General features: G+C 55.7%; 1 protein-coding gene and 1 long non-coding RNA gene across 4 annotated transcripts; one reads left to right on the plus strand and one right to left on the minus strand.

The window, feature by feature from the left end:
- Positions 1-738: 738 nt before the first annotated feature.
- SCIMP (SLP adaptor and CSK interacting membrane protein) lies at positions 739-20,052 on the plus strand. Its single transcript, XM_047832038.1, has 5 exons — positions 739-871; positions 12,320-12,443; positions 14,251-14,314; positions 17,402-17,475; positions 19,254-20,052. The coding sequence occupies exons 1-5, from the start codon at positions 851-853 to the stop codon at positions 19,403-19,405; spliced, it is 435 nt and encodes a 144-aa protein (XP_047687994.1). The 5' UTR covers positions 739-850; the 3' UTR covers positions 19,406-20,052.
- LOC125151302 (uncharacterized) lies at positions 11,572-18,442 on the minus strand. Of its 3 annotated transcripts, XR_007146724.1 has the most exons (4): positions 18,077-18,442; positions 13,216-13,310; positions 12,770-12,910; positions 11,572-12,430 (listed from the first exon to the last, which is right to left on the minus strand). It is a non-coding gene; the product is annotated as an uncharacterized LOC125151302 (long non-coding RNA). The 3 variants fall into 3 exon arrangements; XR_007146723.1 differs by having other exon boundaries at positions 11,572-12,910; XR_007146725.1 differs by lacking the exon at positions 18,077-18,442 and adding an exon at positions 14,156-14,302 and having other exon boundaries at positions 11,572-12,910.
- Positions 20,053-20,118: the final 66 nt, after the last annotated feature.

Below are 20,118 nucleotides of genomic sequence, written 5' to 3' on the forward strand. Positions count from 1 at the left end.
GAAAGCGGCCAGAGCGGCAACTGTCCAAATCCTGGAAACTCGCAAACCGTGCAGATCAGGAATCTTGTTTCCTGAAAGCCGGCGGGTAAGCGTTTGCCAGAAAGCCCAGGGTACCGTCACGGTCACGGGCAGCCGGGCAGACACAGCACACCGGGGTGGCTATTTTTACCGCCAGGCTGTTTGTTTCAGCGAGAAGGGTCAGGTCAACAAAATGGTTGGTCGGCTGCCCGCCCCGGCCCCCCGTTGTGAGCGGTCGTGGGCGCCCCTGGCGACTGTCCCCGTGCTGGCGGGGACCCGGCCCTGCCGGGACGGCCAGCGGGGCCCGGGGCCCAGAGCAGCAGGCTCCTGGCCTCCCCACAGAAGCTGGCCGGCAGCCCCAGGCTTGGCCACAGTGTCCTCCAGCGTCCGTCCCACGGGAAGCTCGCCGGGGGTGTCTCGGGGTGGGAACCAGCGTCCTCGCTTTTCTGGGGCCCCTGGCCAGGCTGCCACAGCTGGGAATGCTCGCTCGGATAGGCTGGTGTGCGGGGACCCCACGGCCGCCCCAGCCACACTGCCCAGCCTGCCCCCGGGCTTGACCCCCCACGACCGGTCGGTCCTCGGCGGGGCCTCGCAGGAAGCGATCGTGCCCCCTGGAAGCGTCGGGACCAGCTTCCCTGGAAGGGGGTGGGCTGCCTGCCGTGCGGGCGCCAGGGCCTCCCCCACCCGAGGGCTGAGCAGGAAGGGGAAGTGTGGTCTGGCTGGGGCTCACTGCTCCGGGGTGGGCGGGAAGCCTGTGGGCGAGGAAGGCCTCTCCCTAGCTGTGCCTGAGCCACCACACTCGGGCCCCTGCTGTCCCCTCAGCCGCTCACAGATGGACACGCTCGCCACCCAGGTAAGCATCTGGGCTTGGGGCACCCGAGCGGCCGCCTGGCGAGGGCTGGGGTTGCAGCTCAGTCTGAGGCTGGGCTCGGAGGGTCCCCTCTGCCCCTCACGGGCTGGGGGACCTCAGATCCCTGCGCCCGTCTGCGCCTCCCTTTCCCGGGGGTATGTTGGGGCGGGGGAACCTGCCTATCGGGTTGAAATGACACCCGGACGGGGACAGAGACGCCTAAACGGTACACAGGTGGTTCCCCCTCTCTGGATTCTGACGGCGACTTTCGGTGCCTGATAAGCGACAAGACCCGAATGGGTCTGCGTCGGGGACGGGGTGGGCGAGGGGGCGACAAGGCGGATCTCAGGCTGCATCTTGGGACTCGGCAGGAAAAACCTAGAACTCCCGCAGCCTTGGCATCTCTGTGCCCGTGTCTCTCGTGTCCAGCGATCTGTAAGGCATCCTATGTGTTCCCGTGGCGGTCGCGGGTCAAGCTCGGCTGCGCCCCGGGGTCAGATCCCCATCTGGCGAACGGCCGCTGCCCGCTGGGAAATGACCTCCGAGGCCTCCCCGTGGTATTTCCAGTTCTATCTTGTCTCGCATCACTGGTCCTGAGAACCACTCCCGCGCCCTGAGCGTGGTAAGGACAAGGCCTGGGGCTTCCTGTTTTGTTTTTAGTTGTTTTTTGTTTTATCTTTATTTATTTTTGAGGGAGAGAGAGAGAGAGCAGGGGAGGAACAGAGAGAGAGGGAGACACAGAATCCGAAGCAGGCTCCGGGCTCCGAGCCGTCAGCACGGAGCCCGACGCGGGGCCCGAACTCGCAGACCGTGAGATCGTGACCTGAGCCGAAGTCGGACGCTTCACCGACTGAGCCCCCCAGGCGCCCCACTTCTTGTTACACTTTAGGGCCCTTCCTTCCACCCCTCCTGCCCTCAAAAAACTGGAAAACTCCAGAGAAATAGGGGAACAATGGCCCCACATTCCGCCACTTGGGAAAAGCCGTGGCAGAGACTCGCGTCTGGCCCTCTAGTTTTTTTCCCAGGCGTGGACACTGTGAAACATTACCGTTGTCTCGTTTTGACGTGAACACAAGGTAGAGAGGAAATTCGGGCCTCGCTGCCGTCACCCCCACCCACTGACCACACCAGTGCCGTTGCCAGACAGCCACCAGGTGACAGGGCTCCGGGGGGCCCCCCCACACTCTCAGAACCAAACAAGCAAGAAAGCCAGCAGGGGCGCGAGACAATTTGGTTGGACCCAAGGAAGGACTTCTGGGTTGCAGACGTCCGGGGATAACTCGGGAAGCCTGAGTACTCCGCAATTCCGGAAGGTTCTGCAGAAGTCAGACACAACACATAGAACGCCGCGGAGACGCCCGAAAAGCCACCTGTTCAGGAAGGGGAGCAGAGCTCTTGAAAGACGTGATGCGTGAGGTCTGGAAAACGTGTTCCGCTCACGCTTCACAGGGAGGCTGGGCGGCAGAGGTGAAAAGGAGTCTTTCCCTCGGTACAGAACCGAGATGGGGTCTCTGTGCTCTGTCCCGGCAGACTCCGGCCACACGCGCGGGCGACCTGCGCACAGGTGGCTGGCTGGGGTGTCCGCACGGGCTGCGTGTGGCTTTTCTGGCGAAGGGGGGTGCCCCGAAGCTCCCCCCAGGCTGCTTTTCTCGGGGTTTTCTCCCCACTGCTTGACTGCTTCATCCGAGCCCATCGAGGGCCCTTGTGCAATTTTCTCCCAGTCCCACGCTGCCTGTTCCCTGCTTATTTGCGCCAAAGCCAACATAGTTCTGCATTTAAATTTTACTTCCTTTGGATTACTGGTGAGGCTGGATTCCTAGAAATGATATTACGGAATCAGAGGAGATGTCTGTGTGTTGTCACGGTTTGCTCCCCCGCACAAACCTTTTTTTTTTTTTTTTTTTTTTTTGAGAGAGAGAGACTGAGAGTGGGAGCCAGGGAGGGGCAGAGAGAGAAGGGGACAGAGAATCCCAAGCAGGCTTCATGCTCCGCGCAGAGCCCAATGTGGGGCTCGATCCCACGACCGTGAGACCATGACCTGAGCTGAAATCAAGAGTCGGATGCTTCACCGACTGAGCCACCCGGTGCCCCTTCACCATTTTTAATTTTTGCTTGCATATAGACGTAGTTTCTTTTTTTTTTTTTAATTTTTTTTAATGTTTGTTTTTGAGAGAGACAGAATGTGCGTGGGGGAGGAGGAGAGAGAGGGGGAGACACAGAACCTAAAGCTGTCAGCACAGAGCCCAATGCGGGGCTCGAACCCACAAACCTGAGATCATGACCTGAGCCGAAGTCGGAGGCTTAAGGGACTGAGCCACCCAGGCGCACCAGGTGTAGTTTCTAAGTCCGGGCAGAAAGATATGTCAGTGGAGCGACCCACTATAATGGGTGAGAACGAATGAACAGGGTCGAGTCCTGTTACGAAACCCGCGGGACACGAGCCCAGCCCAAGGGCTGCACGGCTCATTCTTTCTCGAAATTGTTTAATGAGGTATAATTAACACCAGGGAAACGTGTCTGTCTTAGATGCACAGTCAACACGTTGGGCAACAGTCTACACCTTGCCTCTTTCATTTCCTGCGTCCAGGACTCATCATCTGTACTGTCCTGGGCATTGGGAATCCGCGTTTTACGTTGCTGAATGGGGTCTCACCGCGCGAACATCCCAGCCTGTTTTCCCATTCCTCTGTCGAATTCCGTTCCGTCGGTACACGGTTTTACTTGTCTTGGGCTGGGGTCAGTGCGTATGACACGACACCCCCAGGTGCTAAGAATCCGAGCGTGAGCGGGGCAGGAGGGAGAAGAATTAAAAGCAAGGGGAAGAAGGCTGAAGTTAATTTTAATAACACATTGCACTGAACCCAACACATCAAAAAATCCTTCCCGCACGTAATCCATATAAACGTTTATTAATGAGATCTTTTATGTTCTTCCTTCTACACTAAGCATTTTTCTTTTTATGTTTATTTATTTATTTTGGAAGAGAGAGAGCAGGGGAGGGGCAGAGAGGGGGGAGGGATGGGGAATCCCAAGCAGCCTCCACGTTGTCAGCACAGAGCCCGACGTGGGGCTTGATCTCATGCTCTATGAGATCATGACCTGGGCCATATCAAGAGTCGAACGTCCAACCCACTGAGCCACCCAGGCGCCCCCACACTGAGTCTTTGAGACCCAGCAGGTGCGCCACAGCCTCGTGGTCTCGGGCAGGGCTGGCCTCGGCCAAGGGGATTAGCCTGGAAGCCCTAACTCCAGGCAGCGAGCAAGGGGCGGGGCCCCATCCTCCCGCGGAGCTGCGTGCGACCTGCCTCGTCCCACGGAAACTTCCCCGAAGCCTCTCCAGCCTCCTCGAACCCCATCCCTCCGCCCCCCCACACACACACGTTCTCCCCGCCTTTTGGGACTCATGACTACTTCAGATCATTCCTTTCTCGTGAGAAAAAGTTGAGTTTTTCAATCACGCAGGACTTGACCAGTAGCGTGGGTCTTGAAAGAAACACAGGGGCCTCACACCCAATACTTTTTTCACAAGCGAGGCTGGATTAGGGGCGAAAATGCTGGAGCTCCTCAGGGGTCAGAGAGACGTTTCGGGAGACGTGTCCTGCGTGTGGACGTATGCATGGCTGTCGTGTCGTAAGCTATTTCTTACGCTACAGAATTTGGTTAAAAAAAAAAAACAACACGAAAAAAAAAAAACAAACCCAGGAAAAAGCGAGTGTGGAATCAAGCCAGTCTCCAGAATTCCCAGTGGGGGTTGGACTGGGACTTCTGTCGCCGACTCCCTGGAAATGCCTTTTGGGGAAGTGAGAGCCGGGGCCGGGTGGGTGCCTGGGCTCAGTGCCTCCCCCGCGGCGAGGGCGAGGATGTGCGTCATGGGAGGAAGGCAGAGACACCCGCGCGCAGGCGGGCAGGGTCTCGGCTTCCCGGGCCAGCGCCCGATGCCCGCGGCCGGTGGCGAGGCCAGGCCGGGCCAGGCGGCTGGACGGTTAGGAGGCAGACCCCAAACCGCCCTCCCGCCTGCATCATCGGAGGCGGAGCGCACCTGTAGGGCCGGGAGAGAGGCGGCAGTCACGTTCATCCTCTCGCAGACCCGCACGGAGCGCCTACTGTGTTCCAGGTGACGGAGACAGTGGCAGAGAGATGGGCCCCGCTCTGGGTGGCGGAGCTGACTCGCCAGTGTGGACCGCCGGGAACAAACGTCCGGTAACCCGCCGGAGTCACGGACGTGGGCTCACGCACGGGTCTGCCTTCCCCGCCCCTGCCCAGCACCCAGCCGCGGTCGAGGCCACCTTTCCTCGGCCTCAGTGTCCCAGCTTCTCTTTCCTTCTGGGTTTTCATCATTCTGATGGTGGAGCACCTCCCCCACCCCCCCACACACACACTTAAGCTGTTATCAGTTTCGGAGGTCACAGTGTGAATGAGATTCAGAGTCTGTCCTGAGGGCAGGATGACTAAGGAGAAAGGGGAAGAGGGAGCAAAGGGCACTGAGATGGGTGGGGGGGTGCCTAGCAGGAGGAGGAAGCCTGGATAAGACGGTCTTTGTTCCTAAATCGCATTCGGTTATATCCTCTGAGGACTCCGGACAAGATCCTAGGATGCCCCTGCTCTGGCCAATGCCTGAGGGAATTCAAGAAAGGAACCCAGTGCCCTGAGGACCCGAGGCAGTCATTCACACCCTAGTAAAAATCAGTTTCTCTTCCTCAGAGTCTGGCACACCCAGGCAAATGAGTTTGAATGGAGAGGAAGTGGGGAGAGCTGGGAACTTGGCAGAGAAGTGACTTGCCGATGATGGAATTTGGGGCATCATGGGAAGCATCTTGGGCATTTGGGTCGGGGGCTTTTTTGGTGCCTTTCCGTCTCCCTCCAGTGCCGCTACCGCCTCTGACTGTGGGGCTTCCTCACCTGCCCCAGCTGGGGGGGCTCTGCCAACTGGCCCGACGGACGTCCCACCCGGAGGCTGAGCCCCCCCCGCCCCCCACCACCGGAGCGCTTGTTAAAAATGCTGATCCCGAGTCCGACACTGGGCCTACAGATCAGAACTGGGGGCAGAGAAGGGGCCCGGGACTGGCATCTGTGCTTTCACACATTTCCCAGAGCCCCCGTTTGGGGGTCGCGAGTTAGGGTCCTGGAGTCCCAAAGACCTGGGTTTGGTTTCTGGTCTTCCCGCTCACTGGCTCAGTTGCGATCTCTGAGCTCCCATGGTCTTATCTGTAAACTGGGGTGGTAACCACAAGCCGCCGTGCAGGGGAGTAAATGAGAGGGGCGCGTAGGGCACCGGGTAGCACACGGTGAGGGTGACTTTTCTGAGACGCGTTTTCCTGCCGCGGTTGTAATTACGCCGAACAGGGCACGGCTGAAGGCTGAGGTCTTGCCACTGCTGGAAGCTCTTGAACGAGGGTTCCGCTTTCAGTTCTGTTATGAAAAGAAACATTTACCAGCTCGGCGGCAGCCTCGTGGGGTAAAATGACCACGCGACCTGGCGTCAGACTGCCCTGAGCTGAAATCCTACGTTAGTCCCTTGCTGGCTGTGTTACCTTGAGCAAATCGCTTAACCTCTCCGAGTCCTAGTTGTTCACCTGCAAACGAAGCGTGATAACTAACACCACCCACTCGGGGAAGGTCATCATCAGGATTAAGAGATAACGTGTAGATCACCGGTTCTCAACCTCGGCCCGCCTTGTATTAGACTCATCTGGAAATGTTTATTACAACAAAGAAACCAACCCCCCAAGGGCCAGGCCCCACAGGCCCCGCAGGCCAGTTACATCGGAGTCTCTGACGCGGGGCAGACAGACAGCTGGGGTCGTCCGGGTCCTCGTCTGCGTGCAGGAGGAGGCGGGGGAGGAGCTCAGAGGGAGACGTGGCTACGGAGGAACCACCCCGCGGGGTTCGGAGACGGAGGAAGGGGCCACGAGCCAGGAGCACGAGTGGCCTCTCGAAGCCCACAGAACCAGGAAGCGGCACGTCCCGGGGGTGGACACAGCCCTGCCCACGCTTGGATTTCTAGCTCCGTGATGGTGGCGTCGGGGACTCGTGACAGGCCCCGCACTCCTGCTGTTGTATGCCTCTGTGCTCCTGCCCCCGCCCGGGGGGCTCCCCTCTTGCCCCAGTGGGGGGGCGGCCACCCCAAAGACGCTTTAGTCCAATTCCAAAACTTTTAAGTTACTTTCGATTGCTGAGCACAGTGGGTAGAACGTGGCTCATTGCAAAGCTTCGGTTTCTGACTCAAAGTCGCTCACTTTGCCCCAGTGGGAGTGAGTGGAAGAAGGGGTGGGGGCCGCCTCCGCACCCCTGCGCCCCACCCTGCGCTGAGGACAGCCAGACAGACGTTTCTCCACGGGGAGTCTCCCACCAGTGGCCTTTCCTGCTGAGGTACTTTGCGGTTTTGGGTGGAGACTCCACGCCCGGCCCGAGAGGTCCCTTGAGAGGCCCCGCAGCGTCTGCGGGCTGATGGCCGACGCCCTGGGCCCCGTGCTTCAGCTCCGGGGAGGCCTGCGCCCCACGGTCCCGTCCGGGCGGCCGACACAGGTGGCCTTCAGCTCCCACACTTTGCGGGGCGTGAGCTCGGTCCCGCCGGCCACCTGCACCCGCTCCCCGCGGGCTGGATCCCCGCTGTCGCTGCCCAGAGCCCGTCCGTGTCCCCTCTCGGGCAGCACCACGGCCACTGAGCCGGCCTGGGGCCCAGAGGACACCCAGCGGGGACAGGACGGGGTTCTCTCGGGACCCTTCTCACTCAGCCGCCCTGTCCCAGAAAGACAAGCTCGTCTGGGTTCTGCGGAGAAGGCGTCTCAGAGCAGTGCCGTTTGTCTGGCCCTGGGCTGTGGGGGAACTTGGGACTCTTATTCCCACTTGTGGGCCCCGGTCCTTCATCCTGGGGAGTCCCGTGGCCCCCACCGTCTCACCACCATGGCTGTGCTCCTTAAAGGAAGGCGTCCCGAACCCCGCTGGGCCTGTCCCCAATGACTCAGGGCATCATACGGACACCGGCAAGGAAGGACTGGCACCTAGAGGGAGAGCATTCAGCCTCCTTCCTGCCGGGTGACCTTGGGCAGGCCGCTCAAGGACGCAGTTAGCGGACAGATGAAAGCGGAACACATTCCAAACATCTGCTGGCAAGGCGCCCGGGGGGCTCAGTCGGTTGAGCACCCGACTTCGGCTCAGGCATAATCTTCTGGTTCGTGGGTTCGAGCCCCACGTCGGGCTCTGTGCTGACGGCTCGGAGCCTGGAGCTGCTTCGGATTCTGGGTCTCCCTCTCTCTCTGCCCCTCCCCTGCTCGCACTCTGTCTCTCTGTCCTTCAAAAATAAATAAACATTAAAACAAAAAAAAAAGGAAGAAACATCGGCTAGCAAAGCAAAGCCATGCCACACGTTTGTAAGAACAGAACTGCAAGATATGCATCCACTGCGTGGTTCTCAAAAGTGACCCAGGCTTCACTTTTCTGACATCATCCTTCTTCCCTGCTTCTCCAGGGAACTGAGGAGAAGGAAACTTCTTTGAACTTGAAATCGGAGGAGTAGCTTTTCATGGGAGCTACGCTAGACAGTTAATTGACTGGGTTGTGGTTTTTTTTTTTCATTTTTATTAAAGTAAATACACAGGTTTTTTTTTTTTTTAATATTTACTTTCTGGGGAGAGGGCAAGCAGGGGAGGGGCAGAGAGAGGGGGACAGAGGATCTGAAGTGGACTCTGTGCTGACAGGCTGACGGCAGAGAACCCGATGTGCGGCTCGAACTCCTGAACCGAGAGCCAAAGTCGGACACTCAACCAACTGAGCCACCCCGGCGTCCCAGTAAATACACGTAGTTTTAAAAATCAAAAAAGAAAATAATAATCAAGTAAAAAAATAAAAATCAAGTGATTCGGCGGATTCACGGCAGAAAATTGCAGCCCCCCGTCTCCCCACGTCCATCCTCCCACCCCGTTGTGCTCTCGGATGCAACAGCTTTGAACTCTTGTGCCCTGGTGTTTACTTTTATAGCCCTAAAGAGTATGTTTAGTTGCTTTTTGGAGAAATCCTTCAAGATTAAGAAAAAAGAAAAGGTAGAAAATACGGAGGACAAACTAGACAAAAGAACCAGGAGATGCACGTTTGAGTATGAGAAGAGAGAATGAGAAAATGGGGGAGAATATTCCATCTGCTCCTCCATCTGCCTGTCCTTCCTTCCTTCCTCCCTTCTTACTCCCTGCATCCTTGCTTCCTTCCTTCCTTCCGTCCTTCCTCCTTCCTTCCTCCTTCCTCCTTCCTTCCTCCCTTCTTCCTTCCTTCCTTCCTTCCTTCCTTCCTTCCTTCCTTCCTTCCTCCTTCCTCCCTTCTTACTCCCTTCATCCTTCCTTCCTCCTTCCTTCTTCTTTCCTCCTTCCTTCCTCCCTTCTTACTCCCTTCATCCATCCTTCCTTCCTTCCTTCCTTCCTTCCTTCCTTCCTTCCTTCCACCCCCAGAGCTAAAGAAGGTCAGGTTCCAATTACGTGTATCAAACAAAGAGTCCACCCTCAGACATGTGGCATTCTCTTAAGTCCAGTGCCCTATGACCTCACCGGGCCCTGCAAAACCACATTTCACAGGGTCCTCCTGAGAGCCAAGCCTCCAGTCTCCACGCTTTCCCTTTTCCCCCTTCTTCGTGTGCCTCTGTTGCTCTCTTCTGTGCATCCTGAAAAGGTGACCTACAGCACAGCCTCTGCTGAGTGCACACCTGGGGTGGGCTACCTGGCCGGCCGACACTTGTGTCTTTGAAGAGAGAATCCCCAGCACATCTATCACCGTGGATAAATGATGCTGAGCGGAAAGTTGAGCCAAAAAGCTGCAGAATGACGCGTGCACAAGTTACACACGCTTGGTTTTGCGCCATGTAACCTGATGAATAGCCAAAAACGTGTTTGATCAAGCCAACCTTCACCAAAGAAACGAAGCTTGGAACTGAAAATCCAAATTATAATAGAACAATGTAATAAATGAGGACACTCTGCCAGTAATACAAACACGTGTTTAAATAGTAAGCCAACGGGCACCTGGGTGGCTCAGTCGGTTCAACATATGACTTCGGCTCAGGTCATGATCTCACGGTTCGTGGGTTCGGGCCCCACGTCGGGCTCCGTGCTGACGGCTCGGAGCCTGGAGCCTGCTTTGGATTCTGTGTCTCCCTCTCTCTCTGCCCCTCCCCTGTTCATGCTCTGTCTCTGTCTCTCAAAAATGAATAAACAATAAAAATTGTTTTAATTATAAATAAATAACTAGGGGCGCCTGGGTGGCGCAGTCGGTTAAGCGTCCGACTTCAGCCAGGTCACAATCTCGTGGTCCACGAGTTCGAGCTCCGCGTCAGGCTCTGGGCTAATGGCTCAGAGCCTGGAGCCTGTTTCCGATTCTGTGTCTCCCTCTCTCTCTGCCCCTCCCCCGTTCATGCTCTGTCTCTCTCTGTCCCCCCCAAAAATAAATAAACGTTGAAAAAAAATTAAAATAAATAAATAAATAAATAAATAAATAAATAATAAATAGTAAGCCAAGTCTGATGGTTTTGTAGGAACAATGGCCTTAGCAGCCCTAACCTTGTCCCTGTTCCTCTGCCTGGGTCCCTGTTTACATCGTTACTACTAACGTCACTCAAAAGCACGAATTGGAAAGGGCTGTACATGGAAATACACGCGTGAGTTTCCACTGGCTAAGTGATGCACAGGAAGCTGATTCTCACACACCCAGAATATGCCAGGTCTCAAGGATCACGGTTTACTTCAGTAGCCAAACGAACAGGCAAAGCGCCCACGCTCTGCATGCGGGGAGCCCCGCTCCTCCCGCAAAGCCCTTGCATTCCTGGAGGCTCCTCCGACGAGTCCATCCCACAATCGCCTGGGGCCTGGCACCTGCTGTCTGTCCTACTTGTCTGTACGTCATCCCTGGTTGGGAAACCACAGCGCACATGTCATTAGTCCCCAGGCTCTGCTCTTAGAAGCTTTTATTTTGCAATTGAGTTTCCAACACGGTACAGGCAACAGCTTCAGACTGAACATCAGTCACAACTGTCCCACGGAACTACTAGACATCCTCCCACGGGGACTTTCTTTTTTTTTTTTTTTTTTCAACGTTTATTTATTTTTGGGACAGAGAGAGACAGAGCATGAATGGGCGAGGGGCAGAGAGAGAGGGAGACACAGAATCGGAAACAGGCTCCAGGCTCTGAGCCATCAGCCCAGAGCCCGACGCGGGGCTCGAACTCACGGACCGCGAGATCGTGACCTGGCTGAAGTCGGACGCTTAACCGACTGCGCCACCCAGGCGCCCCAGACATCCTCCCACAGGGACTTTCTAACAAGCCTCACGCTTTCTGCACTCTTACCGTTGGCTTTTTTTCCCTCTCTTTCTTCCCCAGCGTCACTGAGGTATAATTGACTTAATAACACCGTGGAAGTTTAAAATGCACAACGTGTTGACTGCATACACTCGTATATGGTAAAACTTTGGTTTGAGAGCATAATTCGTTCTGGAAACACGCTTGTAATCCGTAGGAACTGTGTATCAAAGCAAATTTCCCCATGAGAAAGAACGGAGGGGCACCTGAGGGGCTCAGCCGGTTAAACGTCTGACTTCGGGTCAGGTCATGATTTCACGGTTCTTGAGTTCCAGCCCCGAGTCGGGCTCTGTGCTGACAGCTCGGAGCCTGGAGCCTGCTTCGGATTCTGGGTCTCCCTCTCCCTCTACCCCTCCCCCGCTCGCAGTCTGTCTCTCTCTCAAAAATAAATAAACATTAAAAAACAATTTTTTAAAGCGTATTAGAAACGTTAGCTCATCTTGTGGAATGCTCGCAGAACAAGGTACTCGCAATCCAAGGTTTCACTGTATCGCGAAATGCCCGCCACCACAGCCAACGTCATTCTTTTCTGTCTTGAGAACACTTAAGATCTGCTCCTGCCAGACTTCTCTGCTTGCTTCCCGAGCTGGCCAGCTTCCAGCCCCCAAATTCCTGTTACTTTTCCCCACGGACTAACTTTGCATTCACCTTCCCCCTTCTGACCCACGCCTCCCTCGGAGAAACCCATCAAGGTATATTTCTAACCACCCCCCCCACCCCGTGCCAAAAACAGCAGGGGTTTAAGTCTGTGCTGCCCCCTGGATATAAAAGTGATGCAATTAGTTATTGCTTTCAATGGCGTTACTCCCCTGCCCGTTTGACGACCGAAGACAGAGCGATGTGTCGGCCTCCTCCGTACATCTCTGATCTCCGTGCGCGTGGCTCCCCTGGGGAGTGGCAGACGGGTCACTCCCGTGCCGCACATGAGGACGCACGGAGTTCGGAGGAGATTAAGGGCCTCGCCTGAGGGCTCCCAGTTGCTGATGGGCAGGGTTCGTCTAAGCCATCACCTGCCTGACCCCTAAACAGAGGTATCCCCAAAACGTGGTAGACAACGCCCCCCCCCCCAGACGCCCCGTTCACGTCTCATATTCCTCTGTCTCTGTTCTTCTCAGGGTCCCATCGCGATGGATTGGTTGAGGGACAATTTCTGGGTCATCCTAGCTGTGGCCATCTTCACTGTGTCCGTGAGCCTGGCCCTCATCCTGTACTGTGCCTGTAGACAGCTGTTTAGACAAGGTAATGGCGGTCTCACCTGGGCAGGTGGAGGGCGGGAGGGCTGGGGTGGTCATCTGGGCATTAGGGCTTCTTCAGGGCAGAAAGCGTAGTTCTGGGCCTGAATAGGCTGAGTTTTGGATTAAGAATCGTGTATTCTGGGTCTGAGCCTAGCCCTGCCACTAACTTGCATGTCTGGGCCTCGGTTTCCCCATCTGCATGGCAAAGGGAGGGAGGCTAACTAATCTTCAGGAACTCTTGGGGCCCCCAGGGTGTGGGTGAGGGCAGAACCTGTGAGAAGCCACACACTGCTCCACGGCTTTCTCTCTCCATCGTGGCCCTGCTCTCACCTTCGGGACTCAGAAGACAGCACGAGTCCAGAGGATGTCAGAGGCTGTCTCAGCTCCAAGCACATCGAGTGGTACGCGTGTTGTATACACCGGATACGCACAGCCTTTTCTGGGTCAATCATTCCCAAACGAAGCAGTTTTCTAAAAAAAAACAAAAACAGACTTTTGAGGCATGAAATATGGGCTCGGTCCACGATGGACACACTGGCCACCACCATTGCCTTCTCTAAGGTCAGACTCTGAATCTCCCAGAACAACAGCTACCTTGGCCCCAGGTTCTTGGCACCCTCCACCTTCGTGGAGGCTTTCCACTAACTTAACATCATCTCCAAGGGGGTTTCCACTTTGCCGTCCATCTCCCATCGCCCCTGTGACCCAGGGACGGTGAATGCACCAATCCCCCAGGGCAGTGTGGGCAGGCCACCCTCAGCCACCAAGGCACTGACCTGCCACGGCGTCTGGGACAGCCTCAGAACCCTGCTCGCCGGTCGCCGAAAGGTCCGGGCTCCACAAGGAGTGAGACCTTGTCATCTTCGTCCATCTGTTTGAGAGATAAGAAAGTTAAGGTTCAGAGAGAGGAAGAGGCTTGACTGAGGCCTCACAGGACTTGGTGCCCGAGTTGGGACCAGAACTTAGGTCCACTGGGCTTCCTGTCCAATGTTCTCTGCCCTCAACCCCTTGATGATAAGCAGTTGTTTTTGTGTTGTTTTATAGATTAAAAAAAATTTTTCTTTAATGTTTATTTTGGAGAGAGAGAGAGAATGAACGAGTGGGGTAGGGCAGAGAGAGAGGGAGACATAGAACCCGAAGCAGGCTCCAGGCTCTGAGCTGTCAGCACAGAGCCCGACCCGGGACTTGAACTCCTGAACCCTGAGATCACGACCTGAGCCAAAGTCGAATGTTTACTTGATTGACCCACTCAGGCGCCCCTTTTTGTGGTGGTGGGTTTTTTGTTTTGTTTTGTTTTTTTAACACAAAGAGTATATTCTGCCTCCTATAGTCCTCTGTCCATCTGCCTTCTTGAAATGTTGGACACAGACGAAGTAGGACCCTGAACAAAACCTGGCCCGTTCTCTTGGACCTTAAGCCACCACTATCACCACGCAGGTTAAAAAATGAACAGTGACGTGTTCGTCTGGCACGGCCCGGTTGCAAACTGCTTCCCCGGTCTTCCTCTCGCTTCCTCCCAAGCACACAGTTGGTTACCCGTCCCAGGGATGTTTCTGAAAGCCAGGGGTGCACGAGGTGACGAGGAGACGAGCAGGGCCCCGCGCCGGGCGGCCTGGGCAAGGGCTTGTGGTCAGAAGGCCCGCGTCCAAGCCAGTCTCCACCGCCCGCCAGCCCTGTGCCCCCAAGTCTGTTTCTCGCCGGTGGTTCCTCCCCCACCTGCTCTGCACACGCCCGATGTCTCCGGACTTGTAACAGTCACACCTTCTGCTGATTCTTCCCAGATGATCATTAATGCCTATTTGGTCCCTTAGGCAAGAGGTGGGACGTTGCCAAGCCCTTGGGAAGAGGGCAAAGTGACGAAGAGAAAACGTATGAGTAAGTACAGCGCCCCCCCCCCCCCAAGATGCAGCTTTGAGAGCCGCCTGGTCACGTGCGCCCGTGCACCTGCGCGTCTCTTTGGGGGAGGAGCCCACTGCACCTGGGCAGCCCGGGAGCCGGCTTGTCTGCCAATGCCCCGCCCTCCGGGGAGGGGTCTGGAGCTTTGGGGCTGCAGGGCACCTCCGGGGCTCTGCTCTCCCGGTTGTCTTTGTCTGGTCTAGTTTGGTAGAGGTCACAGGTCAGGCTGTGTGTGCTGGGCCCACCCCTCGCGGTTAGGTCTACCCTTTCTTTTCTTTCTTTCCTTCCTTCCTTTTCTTTGTCTTTCTTCCTCTTTCTCTCCCCCTTCCCTCCTTCCTTTCTTCTATTTCTTTCTCTTCTTCTCTCCCTCTCTCTCTCTCTCTCCCTCCCCCCTTCCCTCCTTCTTTTTCTTTCTCTCAAGATTTTAAGTAATCTCTGCACCCGGGGTGGGACTCCAACTCACAACCCTGAGATCAAGAGCTGTAGGCTCCACCAGCTGAGCCAGCCAGGCACCCCTACCCTCCTTCCCTTTCGATGGCCCACCAGTGAGGTCCTCTCGAGGCTGTGTGCCTAACGAAACTATGCCATTGGCCTTACTTTTGCATTTTGTGATCTGTTTGGAGCTTTTACGATTGCTGTGTCGGGAGTCCCCAAGATCGCCTTTAGGCTTGACGATTCACGAGAAGCGCTCACAGGACCCGGGAAAGCTACAACGGTCATGGTTACGGGTTATTACCGTAGAAGGGTACAGAGTCAACTCTGCAAAGGGAAAGCACATACCAGGGTGGAGCCCCAGGGGCAACCAAGCGGAAGCTTCCAGGAAGGAGTCTTCTGCTGGTGCACCGTGCTTCATTCTCCCAGCATGGATGTGCGGCACCACATGCAAAGCATCGCCAGAGAGAGTCACCGAGGGTTTTTCCTGGGGGGTCAGTCACACAGGCAACAGAGCGCCCACACGACCCGCTTTAGCTACTCAATCCCCAGGCCCTTTCAGAGGCCAAGCTGATATACCGCATGACCTGGGGCCCCAGGCAAACACAAGCAGGCATTCACCAGCAGTCACCTCCCAGGCCCAGGTATACACAGACACTACCATCAGGAAAGATAATCTGAGGGCTGAGAGGTTAAGGGCCGGGTGCTGCTCAAGGTCCAGTCCTTTCTTTGGAATGTAATGCGGTGTCTGAAACAAAATCTGTGCGTTTCTTTTTTTATTTTTTTTAATGTTTATTTATTTTTGAGCAAGTGGGGGAGGAGCAGAGAGAGGGGGAGACACAGAATCCGAAGCAGGCTCCAGGCTCTGAGCTGTCAGCGCAGAGGCTGATGTAGGGCTCGATCCCATCAACTATGAGATCGTGACCTGAGCTGAAGTCGAATGCTTAACTGACCGAGCCACCCAGGCGCCCCCAAATTTGTACTTTCCTAGAGTGACTTTTGTTGTGGATCCAGCAAATAATAGACCTCTTCCCCACCGATTCTGACCCCCTTGAGGAGTAAGACAAATGTGTCATGCAGGTAAGTAAAAAAATATTGCCTTTAATGAGAATAAACCCGGCGTGGCACAATGGGGCTCTTATCCACCGGCAATGGCATTTGCTAGTTCAAAACCAGGCAAACTTTCCGATGCAGGGCGCAGCCTGGAGAACCTCAGGTCACCCGTGTGGGGCAGCCCCTTTCTCTGAACAGCACAGACTCGAGCACAGTGTGTGTTTTCTGCAGTCAGGCTGGCTCTGGAGGAGCCAGTGGGAGAAGAAGGTTCTTCCCCAAAGCAGATCAACTTCCCTCCTCTCCTGGGAGCAGCCATGAGGGGTGGACAGAGGCCACTAATGGAGCTCTTGCCACACAGACCCTTGTCCACGTATCCCAACAGGCTTATGCACCCCCAGGGGCGCTCAACCACATACAGGGGGCCAAAACTTGGCTGAGAACAATCTCTTCCAGTTTGGAGGTCAGAGCACATGGAGGGAATCGTGGGTCTAGGCCAAGAGGCTCCCCCGTGGTCTCTCTTTGTTGGACCTTCTTACCAAAGTATGATACGAATGCAGAAAGGTGTACAAAGTCAAGCAGGGCTCAGTGAATTTCCACAAACTGGACAGACCCAGGTGGCCAGTGCCCAGATCAAGAAACAGAATCACCAGTTCCTCAGTGACTTATATCCCCTTCCAGCCACCATACCCCAAAGATAGCCACTCTCAGAAATAGGAAAGGCTAGTTTTTTCTTGTTTTTATGCTTTCTAGAAATGGAATCAGCCAGGGGTGCCTGGCTGGCTCAGTTGGTTAAGCATCTGACTCTCGGTTTTGGCTCAGGTCACGATCTCGTGGTTGGTGAGTTCAGGTCCCACATCGGGCTCTGCACTGACAGTGAGGAATCTGCTGTCAGATTCCCTCAGTGAGGGATTCTCTCTCTCTCCCTCTCTCTCTCTCTGCCCCTCCCCTGCTCACGCGGACTCTGTCTCTCTCAAAATAAATAAATAAACTTAAAAAAAATTTAAGCAGTAGAATCAGCCAGCACACGTTATCTAGGGTTTGGCTCCTGTTGGTCAACGTTTCTGTGCACGTCATTGTGCATGGTTGCAGACGGTTCGTCCTCATGAATTTATCCACTCCGCGGCTGATGCGCATTTGGGTAGGGTCCAGCTTGGGGTTCACGCTGCCACGAACGTTCTCGTGTGTGTCATCTGGTGGCCACATGCAGGCATCTCAGCAGGATGCACCGAACACGCAGTCACGCGCTGTGTGCGTCCCCGTGTGTGCCGTGTTAGGAACACGCGTGTCTTGCAAATGAAAACACACCTGCTACTTACCTCCCCCCACCCCTGCCCTCTCCAGCTCCGGGGATTCCAGGAGGACGCGCTCTAAGCGAAGTCCCTTCCTTCCCTCAAATCCAGCTGTTCCCGGGGCTGGAGGAAACAGTTTCTTTACAAACGGGTACAACACCTAGAGAAGGAGTGCCTCCAGCTTTTAGGAATGAAGGTTTCAATGTTCATCTGTTTTCTGATGTTTTCCTTTCGTAGGCTGACGGACACGCTCAAAACCACACCCTGACTCCTCCTCTTTCTGTCTTGCCAGGAATGTTCTTAATGAATCACCAGTTCAGTTACCCCCTCTGCCGCCCAGGGGTTTGCTCTTCCCAGAACACACCCGTAAGTATCTGCTGCTGGTGACATTCAGGGCAGGGTAACAAATTCATCTAAATGTCTTAGCTCAGGGGCACCTGGGTGGCTCAGTCGGTTAAGGGCCCGACTTCGGCTCAGATCACGATCTCGCGGTTCGTGGGTTCGAGCCCCGCGTCGGGCTCTGTGCTGACAGCTCGGAGCCTGGAGCCTGCTTCCGATTCTGTGTCTCCCTCTCTCTCTACCTCTCCCCTGCTTATGCTCTGTCTCTGTCTCTCAAAAAAATAAATAAGAAATGTTTAAAAAAAATTGAAAGAGACAAATCAATTAAAAAGGGGGCAGAGCAAATAGCAAAGCTCCTGATGGTCAAGGTGTACGTTCATATTCAAATCCCAGCTCGGAGCACGAGTAAGATGGAACTTGGGGGGTGTCACCAGGACTCCCTCACTTTGCATCAGAAAATCCCTGCCTGGTTCGCTTGACCGGAATGTTCTTCCTCGAGCTGCCCATGTGGTGGTGTCCTTTATCCTCCCCACTGCCATGCGGCCACTGCCGTCCGCCCTCTCTAAAGTGAGCCCGCTAACTTTCCTTTCGAAACGTGAAGGCAGTTACCCAACCTCGCCTTACTTACCTGCTGCTCGTGTGTTTAAGATCTCTCTCCTGCCCTGGAACAGAAACTCCAGGAAACAGGAGCCTCTCGTCTTCCTCACCACGGTTTACCGGCCACTAAGAACGGTGCCTGGAGGTTAGGAGACAATTCAGGTCTTGACCGAATGGACACATAATAGCTTACATGTATGGGGCAGCCCCCGTGTGTCCGGGCCCGTGTGACGCACTTCACGGGCACGATCTCCTGTCGGCCTCTCCACAGCACTACGAGGCAGGCACATTCACTATTCCCCTTTGACAGATGGGGACACTGAGACACACAGAAGTTCAGTGTCTCACCCAAGGCGACACAGCGAGTGACTGCTGGAGCCTGGATGTGAACGTGGGTCTCGCTGCAGGGCCGTGCAGGGAATGACGGCGGTCTTCTTCTCAGGTCCTCTTGGGAAAGACAGAGTCGCGGCAAGGCTGCGGCGACCCCATCTGAGGGTCTGAGGTCTAGCTGCCGTTTCGTCTTCCTTCCCGCGGCCACCTTGGGGCTTTTGCTACGTGTTCCCTCTTCACTCATTCTACCTTTTGCAAACCCCGCTGTCCCCTTCCTTCTGAGCAGAGACTCGTGCCCGAGCAATCATGGAATGTTCTGGAAAAATGTGCCAAAAAGGAAATAAGCTTCGTATCACTTCCTCGTGAGAATGAGGGTCCCCCATGACCGTGCTCATTCGGGGACTGGCTCGGGTCAGCGTGCCGTCTGCACTTCTGCTTTGCGTTTTCTGTGTCGTGCGGGCTCAGGCAGGGGGACGTGGGAGCCAGGGCGTCTGACTGCCGTCTGCCATTCACCCACTCGGCTGATCCTGAGACGGTGTCCTGTCTGTACAACAGTGTCCCCCATCAAATGGGGAGCTGGTCCAGCAGGAAGTAGCCAGACCACCCAAGCCCGTGAAAATCATGCTGAGTCACTGAGTCAAAAATACATATGGGGGCGCCTGCGTGGTTCAGCCAGTTGAGCGTCCGACTCCTGGTTTCGGCTCAGGTCATGATCTCACGGTTTCGTGAGTTCAAGCCCCGCGTACGGCTTTGCACTGGCAGCACGGAGCCTGCTTGGGATTCTCTGTCCCTCCCCAACTTGCACTGTCTCTGTCTTTTTATATATATATGAAAACACACAGCAGCTTGGCCTGCAAGGACCTTTTCGTGTGCTCTAGTCCCACAGGACACCCCGAGCCAGCCGCCGGCCACATACTCGCTGGTCAATAAGGTCAGAAATAAGACCCTCTCCATCCCGAGCTACATCGAGCCTCTAGATGATTATGATGATGTCGAAATCCCCGCGAAAATGGAGAAGCGTCACTTCTGAAACACCTGTTTCTCCTTTCCGGCGAGCTGAGGAGGGTTCACGCGGAGGATTGTACGCCAATCGAGAACGAAAGCCCCTCGGTAACGGGATCCTCAGAGCCGGCGGTAATGTGGCGCAGCTGTGTAAAATAAACATTTCCTGAGGCTTCGACGGAGAGGCATCAGCGGCCACATGACCTCCCAGAAGAAAGGGGCCGCAGCTCTGCCCTGGAGACCCGGAGCGGTCAGGCCTCCAGCTACTGTTGAGGGGTGCCCTGGGGTTCCGTGGCTCCCACTCGTGACAAACCACCCTGTTCTTGACACCCCCCCCACCCGCCTCCCCTTCTCTTGTTCGGTTCTAAGCGATCCCAGCTCTTGGTGTTGGACTCTGCAGAACACCCAGGCTCTCATCCCCGGCTGGGCCCCACGGGCCCACCCAGCTGCCACACCCAGGGCCGTGGGTGGGAGATCCGACCGAGTGCTCCGGCTGAGTGCTCCCGTGTGCAGGTTACTACATCACACCCGGCAGGCTCTTCAAGGGTGAGTGGTGCTTTCTGTTCTTGAGAACTGTCCCCACCTACACACACCCCACACCCCAGCGCCCCCCCCCCCCCCCCCCCCCGTGATGTGGGCCGGGCGGACCGCGGAGGTTCAGATGCTCACCCAGATTTGTGCTTCCCGGTAACGTGTCACGGTCCACAAAGTCACATGCGGCCTTCTGGACCCAAGTGCGTA

This window comes from Prionailurus viverrinus, chromosome E1 (genome assembly GCF_022837055.1).
Source record: "Prionailurus viverrinus isolate Anna chromosome E1, UM_Priviv_1.0, whole genome shotgun sequence".
NCBI classification, from domain to species: Eukaryota; Metazoa; Chordata; class Mammalia; order Carnivora; family Felidae; genus Prionailurus; species Prionailurus viverrinus.

Excerpts from the sequence above, each read along its gene's own strand:
- SCIMP (XM_047832038.1), top strand. The coding sequence starts at position 851 with ATGGACACGCTCGCCACCCAG. Across the intron at positions 12,444-14,250 it reads TAGACAGCTGTTTAGACAAG|GCAAGAGGTGGGACGTTGCC; the intron begins GTAATGGCGGTC and ends TTGGTCCCTTAG. Across the intron at positions 17,476-19,253 it reads GCTCTTCCCAGAACACACCC|TCCCACAGGACACCCCGAGC; the intron begins GTAAGTATCTGC and ends CGTGTGCTCTAG.